This window comes from Acanthopagrus latus, chromosome 19 (assembly GCF_904848185.1).
Source record: "Acanthopagrus latus isolate v.2019 chromosome 19, fAcaLat1.1, whole genome shotgun sequence".
Lineage (NCBI taxonomy): Eukaryota > Metazoa > Chordata > Actinopteri > Spariformes > Sparidae > Acanthopagrus > Acanthopagrus latus.
Window position 1 is genome coordinate 941878 of NC_051057.1, and position 12424 is coordinate 954301.

General features: G+C 39.6%; 1 protein-coding gene across 1 annotated transcript in view; it reads left to right on the forward strand.

The window, feature by feature from the left end:
- plppr5b (phospholipid phosphatase related 5b) overlaps positions 1–10325 on the forward strand; it is a 213505-nt gene extending 203180 nt beyond the window's left edge. The window contains exon 9 of the mRNA XM_037079453.1: positions 8661–10325. Coding sequence (XP_036935348.1) covers positions 8661–8690 — 30 coding nt within the window. The 3' untranslated portion in view covers positions 8691–10325. The remainder of the gene's footprint in view (positions 1–8660) is intronic.
- Positions 10326–12424: the final 2099 nt, after the last annotated feature.

Below are 12424 nucleotides of genomic sequence, written 5' to 3' on the forward strand. Positions count from 1 at the left end.
GCTCTGGTGTTACAGTGAAGATGGATGAGCTAGGATAGCAGTTCATGACTTCATCCGCAGATGTTAAGATGAGCAACTGGAAAGCCGCTGCGATCTTGGAGAGACTCGCGTCTCCTTGGTCTCTAGCTGTCAGCTTGTTGTTGTAGTGGCAAGCTACTTTCAAATTAAAAGCCCCCTGCTAGGAACCCAGTTCTAAACTCCAATGGGGTGCAATGTAAAGCTCTTATTTTGAAGACAAATTCAACCTGCTTCCTGTTAGCTGTCTGCTGCCTGAGGCAGCTAACATGAGGTGCTCCGCTGCAACGCTTCCTTTAATAGCGGGGGGTTTAACATCGGCGTGTTTGACTGAGGAAGCGGGAATATGGGCCACAGGTCTATAATTAAGTAAATCTATCAAGCATCGCCACATTTCCTCCGATACATATGTTGGACGTCACTGTTCACACCCAAACTTCGTGCTTCACGTTACATCACATGTTTATGCCTACCCCAGTGGCAGCTTTTTGGGAAAGAAGTAATATTAAACCTCCCTTTTAGATAGACAGGGTAGTAGAGTGCAGCCTTTACCTTGCAGCAAATGTGCTGCCTTTTCTATGTGAAAGGGGCAAGTAATTCCTCTGTCAACCAGTAGGAAAATGTTCTGAACGCCTGATTATGCATAATTTAAAAAAAAAAAAAAAAATCTGTCATATACCGCGAAACTGTTAGAATTTTGAAAAATACCGTGATATACATATACATACTGCCCAGCACTACATCAAACCTCCACTAGCTTAGCCGGATCGCGATTGTAAAGTGAACACAACTCACCACTCTCCTGCTGCAGCTTCCTGTTGAGGGGACGCCCTGCGAATCAATTAACAAGTGCAATTAGAAAAGCTCAATTCCATTCTTTTCCCTGTCCGCTCTCGATAATAACTTTTGTAAAATGGTAGGCATGACACAAATGAACTTTGATTGCATTTCCATGAAGTAATAATTATACATTTTCATCCTTGAGCTGCGGAAATCTACTGCACTTGGTAGGGGAGACTAGGTTAAGTTGAGCCAAAAGGTAAGTGGAGCCACCCCTTGTTGCTGGGAAATGGTAAAAAACATTGATCTTGTGACCAAATATTTAGGAGGTAGGCATCATTTCATGGAGTCTTTGAAGGTAAGAACCACATGGGTAAAGTGGTTAGACATTTATTCCCAAAAATAATGTTTCACTCTTGAAAGTGAATTTAGCATAAGTTTCATGATTTCATGTTTCAATTGTATTTAGATCAAAATAGATAACTAGGGCCCGAGCAGGGAACCTGCAAGGACCCTATTGTTTTTCAAATGATTCTTTTTTTTTTTCTTTGTCCAAAATGATCCCATTTTTCACTGCCTGAACATACCCCAAAACTCACCAAACTTGGAATATAAGTCACACCTGGCAAAATTTTTTATAATCTATTGTCATCCTGAATTTCCACCACTAGGTGTTGCTGTTATTAAGGAAAGTGCGTTTTGGCTAATAACTCCCACATACAGTACTTTGTAACGCATTCAAAAACCTTATATCCACGCATTCAGTGAATTGTGCTGAGTCTTGTGGCATAGGCCACGCCCATTTCCCTCTCCATTTTTTTTTCTCGCTACATTGCAAAATGTCGTAAACCTACTTATTCAAACTCTTTCCAGGCGATTTCACTGATTTGCACAAAACTTGGCACACACCATCTGTGGACCCTCCTGACAAGAAGTTATCAAAAATGTTTAATATGACAATTAATTTTTTATCTTCCTGCAGATTTGGTTCAAAACAGGAAGTGTTGCATATTTCCACGTTGGTCAGGTCAATGACATGAAACTCAGGTTACTACTTCCCCATGAGACCCTGAGGCCCTGTGCAAAATTTCAGGCGATGACCACAAGGTGGTGCTCTTTAAATTTTAGTATTTTATATGTCTGCAACAGTTCATCGGATTAACATGAAACTTAGTACGTTTATGACATCTGGTGAAGGGTTTACCGATTGTGTTGAAAGCAGACATCTTGCACATCTTTACAAAATACTGTCTGATCACATCTTTACAAAATGCTGTCTGATTATCATGTAAATCTTCATAATTGTATTCCATGGACTGATGAGGATTTGTGTAAAATTTGGTGCAAACTGGCCAATAGGTGGTGATCTGGTCGCAGTCTAATTAGTTTGAATGGAAAGTAAATGGGAAGATCTTAAAATCCTCTTCAAAACTCATCAACTTTGAACCTCTTCTTTTGCTTCATGCTTTGAGCTACAGATACCATTCCACCTTTTAAAGAGTCAGAAGACCTTGAACTGTAGGGCACAAATTCAGTTTTTAAAAATCTTTTATGGTTTTCAAATCATCACAGTTTTAGTTTTAAGGATTTTTAGGCCATCTTCTGATTTAATAATTGGTGTGTATTGTGTGAGCTAGAGGGTGTGACATCATCACTAGAGTGTACAGCAGTTGGAAGAACTGGAGAAAAATTCTCTTCAGCTTGATTTGGATCCCACATCTTTTGGGATCACATAGACACTATATACAAAGAAATGTAGGACATCTTGTTGGCTTTCAGCTGATGGTCCTATTTCAGATGTAGGACTTACACTTTTGGCTGCAGAAGTCCTAGAGTGACAAGCACTCCAGCAGCTCCCCCATAAGCCGCAATGTTAATTTTGAGCCTAGGTTTCTGGAGGAGAGCAGACAGTACTTGTTTTGTCTCTCACTCTGCCGCTGTCATTTTTCACTCTTCAGAAATAAAAAATGACATCACAGATTTCAGCAATGTCTCCTGTTACTCAACATATAAATATTTTGGCCATAACCATTACATTTTTTTCAAAACTGTTCACCTTTTTAAGCTCTTTCAGCCCCCTTACTGTTTAGCATGTCATCAGTTCTTCTCTGATCTGGCTAAATTCTCTGGATTTTTTTCAAGATCTCCCAAGAGAACCAGTGTGCTTGATAGAGTGGTTGCACACAGACTCCCAAGAGCAAGCACAGTAAAATGGACCTTCCATATCTATGCCATGAACACTATGTTTGAGCACGAATGTGACATCATCCAGTGTTTTGAAACCATCAGAGGAGTTTGAGCCTACCACTCTTCGGGAAGCTTGAGGGTTTGTGCAGCTACTGGATGATGATACTTTCAGCTTCTTCCTGAAACTGTTTTATTGCATTATGCCTTGTGTTGACATTTTCTTCAGCAAAACATTATTTAATACCAGCGGGAGCAGGCCACCAAAGTATAAAGGAACAGCTTCTTGATCACAAGGCGTTGCGTATAGAAGCCTTGACAGCAGTATGCCCCAAGGTGCGTGGACTGCGAGGGCCCATTCAATGCTGCTTGCAGCTTTGATTTTAAACCTAGCATTAAAGTGCACCATTTCAGCTGTGGGAACTAATAAATTCAAAATGGTAGCTCTGGCTCAACTTACCCCACTCCTATGCTTAACTTACCCCATACATGCGTAAGCGTAAGATAGCCGTCTGCAAACTTGATCGCTCGAGGGGGGTCTTCCTCTGTGTCACGGTGTGTTAGACCATAGATTAAACTTACACCGGAATATCCCTTGAATGCTACATCTGCCTACATTTGCGCTTGCTCGACAATAGTACCATTAAAAAAATGCACAGATGCATACAAGTGCCAGTGTCAACAACAACTTCAGACCAAAGTACCAAAGGGTTTCATATAGTGTCTTAGACAATCTGGATGAACAGTCTACCAAAATCATGTGTCTAGCTCCATCAGACATTTTTTTTTGTGATTTCAACTAGTCTTGGGTGGTATAACCAAAAATGTATATCACAGTATTTTTCAAAATTCCCAAAAACGGTTTCATGGCATATGACAGTATTTTTTTTCATGCATAATCAGGCATTCAGAGCATTTTCCTACTGGTTGACAGAGGAATTACTAGCCCCTTTTACATACACATTTACATTTGCTGCAAGGGTAAAGGCTGCACTCTGCCGCCCTGTCTATCTTAAAGGGAGGTTTAATATTCCTTCTTTCCCAAAAAGCCGCCACAGGGAGCTTTACATTGCATTGGAGTTTAGAACTGGGTTCCTAGTGGGGGGTGGGCTTTTAATTTGAAAGTAGCGACCGTTAGTAGCTTGCCACTACAACAACAAGCTGACAGCTAGAGACCGAGGAGACGTCTCCCAGATCGCAGCGGCTTTCCAGTTGCTCATCTTGACAGCCGCGAATGTAGAAATGAACTGCTACCCTATCCATCTTCACCGTAACACCAGAGCACTACTGTTTTACCATCAACATGCCTTGCAATCGCACCATGCCTGTTTAGGAGCGCATTGAAAAGGGTTCGGGCTGAAACTGTGTCACGCAGCGCAGCGTAGCGTAGCGTAGTGTAGCGTAGCGTTCTGTATGTTTTGTAATCAAATTCACTGGTATGGCGGTATATTAAAAATTCATATCATAATGAAAATATACACTGGTGTGAACCAGTATACCGCCCAGCACTAATGTCAACATGTTCCGAGATCTCAGCTACTACTTCGGTGAGTACAGTGTTTTCATCATTTTTTTTTTAAAAAGTCAAGGTGTAACCAAGTTGAATTTCCTTTAAACAAATATACTCTATGTATATTGATCACGAGCTGGGCTAGTGGACCAATGAACTGCCCATGTGTTGGGCTAGTAGCCAAAGTCCATATTGACAAACCAGTTTGTATTCAATTCAGCCAAAGAGAGGTTGAGGCTAATTCAGCCTAAAGTAATGTGTCCAGAGTATTTTGCACATGTGGTTGAAGTGCTTTTTTTCTCCCTCTTTCTTTGAATCTGAGTGAATTCTGTTTTTTACATCTTCACAATTCATCTTGCCTGATGTAACAGCAGCATGTTTGTGTTTACTCTAGCCCGTTGTGCTCTCGTTAGCTTTATTTAACAAGATACACATTTAGCAGGGAAACATTGAAAATACACAGCTCCTACTGTATCAGTTCACAGCCTCATGCTGAGAGCGCATGCGCTCAGTAGTCTGCCAAAGAGCAGTGACTCTCACACTCTCACCTCGGCTATGACAGGCTTGGTGGAAAATTGCCTGTTCTAAAAATAACCAAGCCTAAAGATGGCTGGAAGCTAAACAAGCCACGGTGAACAAAATGCCAGGGCAGGAAAGAACATTTGAGCAGCTAAAATGAATTCTACGCTTTTATTCTGCTATTTCTCATCTTTGGTGGGGTGGAATGATTTCACTTGACTTGACCACATGCTGAAACTAGTGTGAAGAGACCATACCCATACATTTATCACTGACTGAGTATGATTACCCTGAAAGATAAATGAACATAGCTTTTTGATCAGATTGTTGCATTAAATCTTCTCTGTAGAAAATTTAACAGATTAGTTGTTGGCTTTAATTAAACACTCAGAAGGAAATCATACTTCATTTGCAGGGATGAATTATAGTTCATGTCATGACTACATGTTGAGGATATTTCCTCCACTCAAAATGCTAATATTTCTCCTTAGTCAAATCAAACACTTTAGAGCATGAAAAGAGGGAGAAACCATTGGCTTAAACTCGTAACAAGTACAGTCTGCTGGATTGGATTATTTTAACACAAATGTTCACCCTAATCAGAATCAGGGACTTTGTCTTTCAAAATAAGAGGTCCATTATTTGATGCTGTTTGACCTCTCATGTACAACAAGATGTAACTGCGACACATTCTGGTTGCATCCCAGCTACATCATTGTTTAGATGTACTGATTCACAGGTAGAACTTCTAAAAGTAAGGAAGTGTGTTGGTCAGATAAAAGTTCAGAACTGCGGACATAAGTGGGGATTGATTGTCAGTCACAAGTCATGTGAAGATTCTGAGTGTGTTAGCTGGCTTTTGTCACTTGAGTGTGTTAGCTGGCTTTTGTCACTCATAACTGGTTTGGTGCTGTCTCTTTCGACTGTCATGGTGGTGGTTTGCCATTGTTGCTTTAGTACCAAATGCTGATTCTTAGTCGTTATGCCAGGATGACAAATGTATGTTGATGCTGCTTTACTTATTATTCTATTTGATGATGCAAAATGAAAGGTCAGTTAATAAATATAACGCAGATATGACATAAATAGTAAGGGATCCCATTTACAAAGACAGACAAAGGAACCCATTCTATATACACTCACAAAACAGCACAAACAGGAAACAAAGGCAAACATGATAATTTACTGCATTCCAATGCAAGTTGGAAGTCGTTCTGAGTTGGTATTCCTGACCTCCGAAAGCCTCCCAGTACATCTGCTTGGAAAAACTTGGATGCTTGCCATCAATGGGTGTGAAGTCTGCGAACTTTGTAAGTTTGTATGTCAGCTCTTAACACATGCTCTTGTAGACTTCCATTGAGCACAAAACTGGTCTGGTACGTATCATTATACCGTGGTGTGGGTGAATACTAAATTCATACTCAATTCATCTGCCACTGTTTAACAGGACCTGGCTTTAAAGGGGAATGGCAGATAACACCCTGATTAGCTTCATATATGTTTCACCCAAAACACAACCATGACTAATCAGCAGCCTAAATACAACCCTTTTGCAGCTTGTCTGCAGTTTAACAGAAAATGTAGTTGGATGTGCCCCAAAATGCATTTGTGCCATGGACTTAAGAACATGTGGAATAGATTGTCTAAATAGGGCCTATTGAGTGAGAGGGTCTGCTCACATATCTGCAGGATGTTGATATCAGTTAATTAGTAGAGTTGACAATGTCATGTTTTACCTAGGGGTCTGATTGATTTTTATCATCAGCTGTTATATTGTATTTATAAGCTTGTCAGAATATTTCATATACTGTTTAACTAGAATAAACTCACCCCAGAATAAATGTTGGCAATGTACATTTTACTGCAGACAAGGGATGTGTCAACACTTATGTTTCATTTGGTTCAATTTTCAAATGTATGTTGTAACAACACTGTGCTTATGTTTTAGTTACATTAAGAAGGAAAAAAAACACTTGGCTTGGCAAAATATTATGTTTTGGCCTTGAATTTCTGTTTTGATTGCCACAAACACAGCAAGAGATATCCCAAGGTTTTGTTAAAACCACCAAGTTTTGTCGCCACAAACGCAGCTGAAAGATTGTCTCCAGTGGTGTCATGTTTACAAAATTGAAACACTTTATGCAGTCACTGGCTTGGCAACCATTATCCCCTCCATCCTCAGATAGTAACACCAGGTCACGAACATGATGTGACACATATTGTAGAAATGTCAATATAGTACATATGGAATGTAAAAATGTGAATGTATAGTCAACATTTTATTCTGCAACTGGGCTGATAACTACAGAAAAACAACTCCTAACACATAACTTCTTAATGTGTCTACTTCCAAAATGACTCATGTGACTCATTTGCCTTCATGGTTAAGGTAAAAAAATTAATTCATGGTGAAACCACAATGACTCTTGGTAGGAGAAAGGATGTAAGCTACAGTCTGCTGTGTTAAAGCCATATGAGGTGTACATCTACTTGTTCTACCACTTGTCAAAAAAACGTAAAGAGATATTGTTTGAATTTAAACAACCAGTGCTGTGATTTTCTTTGGCTGGAACAGTCTCAACAGAACATCATGTCCCTGCTCTCTATGCTGTGTAGCTACTTTAGAAAGCAAGGGAAAAGCACACTCCAGGCCTGCATCTTTTACCCCTATCCTCCTCCTCCTCTTCTCATGCTACACAGCCAAGCACCCTCTGAGTTTGGATTAGAAAACCAAAGCCTCTTGTGTCTATGAACAACCATCTCCTGCTTCTGTCTCGTACTGGTACTGTTTTAATTGCTTGATTGTGGAGACAAGCCTTAGTATCTTTTCATTTGAAAACATTAATGAGGAGTTCAAGAGGATGACTGGAGGGTTGTGAAGGTGTGTTTGTATGGAGGCTCTTAGCCTAGGAGAAAATTCAGATATACCTTCTTAAATGTGGTCATTGTGGCTCTGTGGTTGTTCCAGCTCTTCAAGTGCCATCTCTGTTGTAGCGATTTTAAGAAACACAGACCTAATAACAAGACTTTATATTGGAACTTTACACAGTTTTCACAGGAATCACTTCAAATTTTTACCCTAGTGTCTGACCTTAAGTAACCACAGAAAGTAACTGCCTGGAATGGCTATTACAGCTAACAGTATAGGAATGTAAATTTGGGTCAACGAGTGCCAGTTGTTTCCCCAAATCTCTACAAATGAGGCAAATGTAAGGTTAGCTTGACCTATAGAGTCACAATGGCCTCGTGTGGGAAATACAGCAGGTTGAAATATGCTTGATGTTGTAGCATAATGCTGGTATTTCTTTGAAACTTCCCTCTATTTGAAACATATTTATTTCTCTTTTTTTTCCTGCTGTGACATCTACCTTAATTTATCATTTTATTTGGAGCTTTTACCCAGAGATATATTTGTGGCTGAACCATAAATGTCTCATATGACTCCAGGAGGCATCATGACATATTTCTGGATTCTTCTGGCTAATTATCATTAAAAAGGAAAACAAAAAAAACTACAACCATAAAAATTGTCCTTAACCAAGATCAGCTTAAAACGACTTTCAAGGGCTTACTCCAAGTAAAATGTTCCTGTCCTGAATTCCTTTTTTTCCATGTTCCTTAATTTCTTTGGTGTTTTCCTTCTGCCTTGCAGAATCACATCGCCTTCGCTGAGGTCACATGACGTGGAGTCGGCCGTGTGGCAGACCCATTGGACGTCCACGCTCTTCACAGTCCAATCCAATTAACCAGAGCGCACCGTTAAACCCATACTGTGTGTGTGTGTCTGGTCTGCGATATGTTGTTCTGTGTTGTCTTTATCAGGCCCCTGTTGTCATTTGCAGCTCCTTGTACTCAAGAAAAAAAAAGACAGAAGTGTCAGTGTCTCAGCAGGACAGGCTGCTTCTGCTTCTCCACCTATGCACTTACTCTGAATCTGCGTCAGACTCTCGCCTTCCAAATGAAGCTTGTTCGGCAAACTCCACAGCTGACTTGTTGCACTCTGTGGGACACTAGAGGAACAAGTGAAGAAATGGATTGCACCATCTCACCTCTGCCTAGGTCAAATATTTTTACATGGGTTGGTTGTTTTGTGTGTGAACCAACACATGCCATATAAATGATAATTAATAACATGTCTGTATGAAAGCTGTTCAGTAAGTAAGTTAAATGAAAGAGTCCGAACAGAGAGCAAACCCTCTCTTGTTGTGTTGCAAAAGTTGATCTACAGCTTTCTGAGTTTGTTCGTGCTGTTATCACATCAAACCCATAACATCTTAGGACTGCTATAAATATCTGAATGTGACACTGTCTGCTGGGCCGATTTTCGTTTTGAACCAATTTACTCAGAAAAATAAGAAAAGAAAATTAAAAATGCTCCTAAAATTTTAGAGAGCTTATCTTAGGGTCCTACATGGATAAGTGGTACAGAGACATTAGACTGTTTTTGTAAATGTTTCAGAACATGAGTCACGTCTGTCCATGGCAGTATAAAATGTGTGCGATGTAGCGATGCAGATTAGGAGGAGATGGTGAAGTGTGAGAACACGATGAGCTTGCTTTAAATCATATGGTTAAATTGTCAGTCTTGAAACCCTGATAAATATGGGCCCGCATCAAAGTAGCAAATTGTGAAAACTGCAAAACTTTCTGTATGTCATTATGTATTCTTGTGTCATTTAGCTCTCCCGACATGAGTGTATGTGTGTATCTACTGAATATTTAACTGCAACCAATGAAAACACTGTACACTCTGTATTCTATTGAACCTGTCAAGGGTTTCTTAGCGGCATCAGACAATCACCAACTCCCTCTCTCTGTCTGTATCTATCATTATCTTAATGGTTGTGTGGTAGCAGGTATTCTGACACTGTACAAGAGGAATGGATGTGGTGAAAGGAGCCCACAGCCTCTGCAACCCATGGTCAAAAGAGGGCAACATGCTCTGTTTTTATATGTCAACGCTAACTAACACAAAGGTCAATCTGACTCACAGGCCAACACTGAGATTTTATTGTATGCATTGAGTAGTCAGATATAGTTCTGTTTGTCTCCCACTTGATGTTTTCTGCCATGTCAAATCAGGTTAAAGTGATGTAGGAAAATCTACAGTTAAGGCTAGTTTCCTTTTTCTGATCTGTGTTTTTAGTTTCAAGAGACATTCGGACACATTGGAAGAAGACAGTCTCTTGTTCCATCTCATAGCCAACTTCCTTGATCATTTTATTAAGTTTGGTTGTTTAAAGGGATATTCCGGTGTAAGTTTAATCCATGGTCTAACACGCCGTGACACCAAGTAGGACCCCCCCTTGAGAGATAAAGTTTGCAGACCGCTAGCTTACATAGTTTTAGCATCCTAAGAAACGACCGCACAACAACAATACACTGCAGTAAATGGGTCCAAGTATAAATCGCCATCAAAAAGCCACAAATGAAGCTCAGAACAGCACCAAACTTCAGCAACATTAGAAACAGGGTCCCAGCACATATTTTAAGTCATCAAACATCTGATATTGTTGCCGCCTTTGTCGGAAAAGATAAACAAAACTCACCTCTCCAGCTGCAGGCTCATTGTGGGGAAGCCTTGTGAGTCGATTACCAAGTGCAGTAGAGTTCCGCAGCTCAGTGAATATCATTACTGCGGGACTCTACTGCACTCGATAAACGACTCACAGGGCTTCCCCACAACAAATAGGCTTCTCGGGTGGTGAGTTTTGTTTATCTTTTCCGACAAAGCCGGCAATGATATCAAATGTTTGATGCCTCGAAATATGTGCTGGGACCCTGTTTCTAATGTTGCTGAAGTTTGGTGCTGTTCTGAGCATTATTTGTGGCTTTTTAATGGCGATTTATACTTGGACCCATTTACTGCAGTGTATTGTTGTTGAGCGGTCGTTTCTGAGGATACTAAAACTACTTTAGCTAGCGTTCCGCAAACATTTTCTCTTGAGGGGGGGTCGTACTTGGTGTCAAGGCATGTTAGAACATGGATTAAACTTACACCAGAATATCCCTGTAACTATGTTCACTTTGTCATTCCATTTATACATCAGTTTCTATCCTACATAAATGATACAATGCAATTCATTTTAATTTATAAATATTGTTTTAGAATTAAAAAGTCAGTCATATTCCTATTACACTATATGTTTGTTCAAAGACCTGACCCAATTACAAATCCAAGAGACTGTGACAGCATCACAAAAAACCACTTTGTTGGACAAAACATCTCTGATTTTGACTATATCTTGTCTGCTGTCTTCCCCAATTTCAAATGAGAACACTTATTTCACTTTTATCTCAGTGTATGCAGTACTACAATGGTACAAGATGAATTTAGTTTATCTTAACAAAATGTCTGAACACATAACTGTTCAGTTTTTACTCTTTTAGATACTATGAACTCACAGATCCAAGATACATGCAAACCCAAGCACAGTTTAACTTGCAAATTTACACTTTTTACCAATGTTTCAGTTCTAGACCTTCATCAGGCAAGATAAAGTTCTAGAACTAAAAAGATTACGAATAAGTGTAATTTTGCAAATTAGCTAAAGCCAGTTGCCTGAATAAATGTTAGCAAAGTAAGTTTCTGCATCACATGATGTTAAAACTAGGGCTCTCAAGCGATTAAAAAACAATCAGATTAATAACAAGCTTTGTGATTAATTACTAAAAATTAATTACACAAACCAGTATTTATTGTAAGCATTTTAAATTAATTCAAACATTAGATGAGTGAATCAATGAATAAATAGACATTCTCAGCTTTAAAAGGAGGTGATTTTTCAAGCTTGAAGTTCTCTCATGGCACAAAAAGTCCTTGCTGCATGAAATGCTCCTGCCAACAGTTCTATTTGGCCATTTGTTAAATGTCTAGGCTCTCTCTTTACTGTCCACAGGCGTGATACATATTCTCATGTTATCCTGGGTAATACAGTGAACAAATATATTTCCCAAAATACTGGAGCACATTACAATGAGCACATTAATGTAAGAGAAAGAAAGTATCAAAAACTCACACTGGACATGCTGAGACATATTTTGGCCTGTTGTAAATGACTTGAACATGCATTAATTACTATTTTTGGCGAGCAGCCCCGGTCTGTGACTATTGCGTTCTCCAAATACATTGCAGTTACAAAGCAAATCTTATTTTCATCAGCACTAGAGATGAACAGCATATCATCTTCCATTTATGAACAGAGATCCTGTGGGGCGACTTTGAGGCAGAAGAGATGTGTGAACTATTAATGGCTGGCTTTTCAGCTCAAGACCAACACATGTTCACACTTAAATGACTGAATAGCTTAATTGCCGTCATCTCCCAAAACAACGTGACTGTTGCGGCTTACAAGCAACAGGCGTACCTGAACCTTTGTCATACACTCACAGTTACATTTAAGCAAGACAACTACT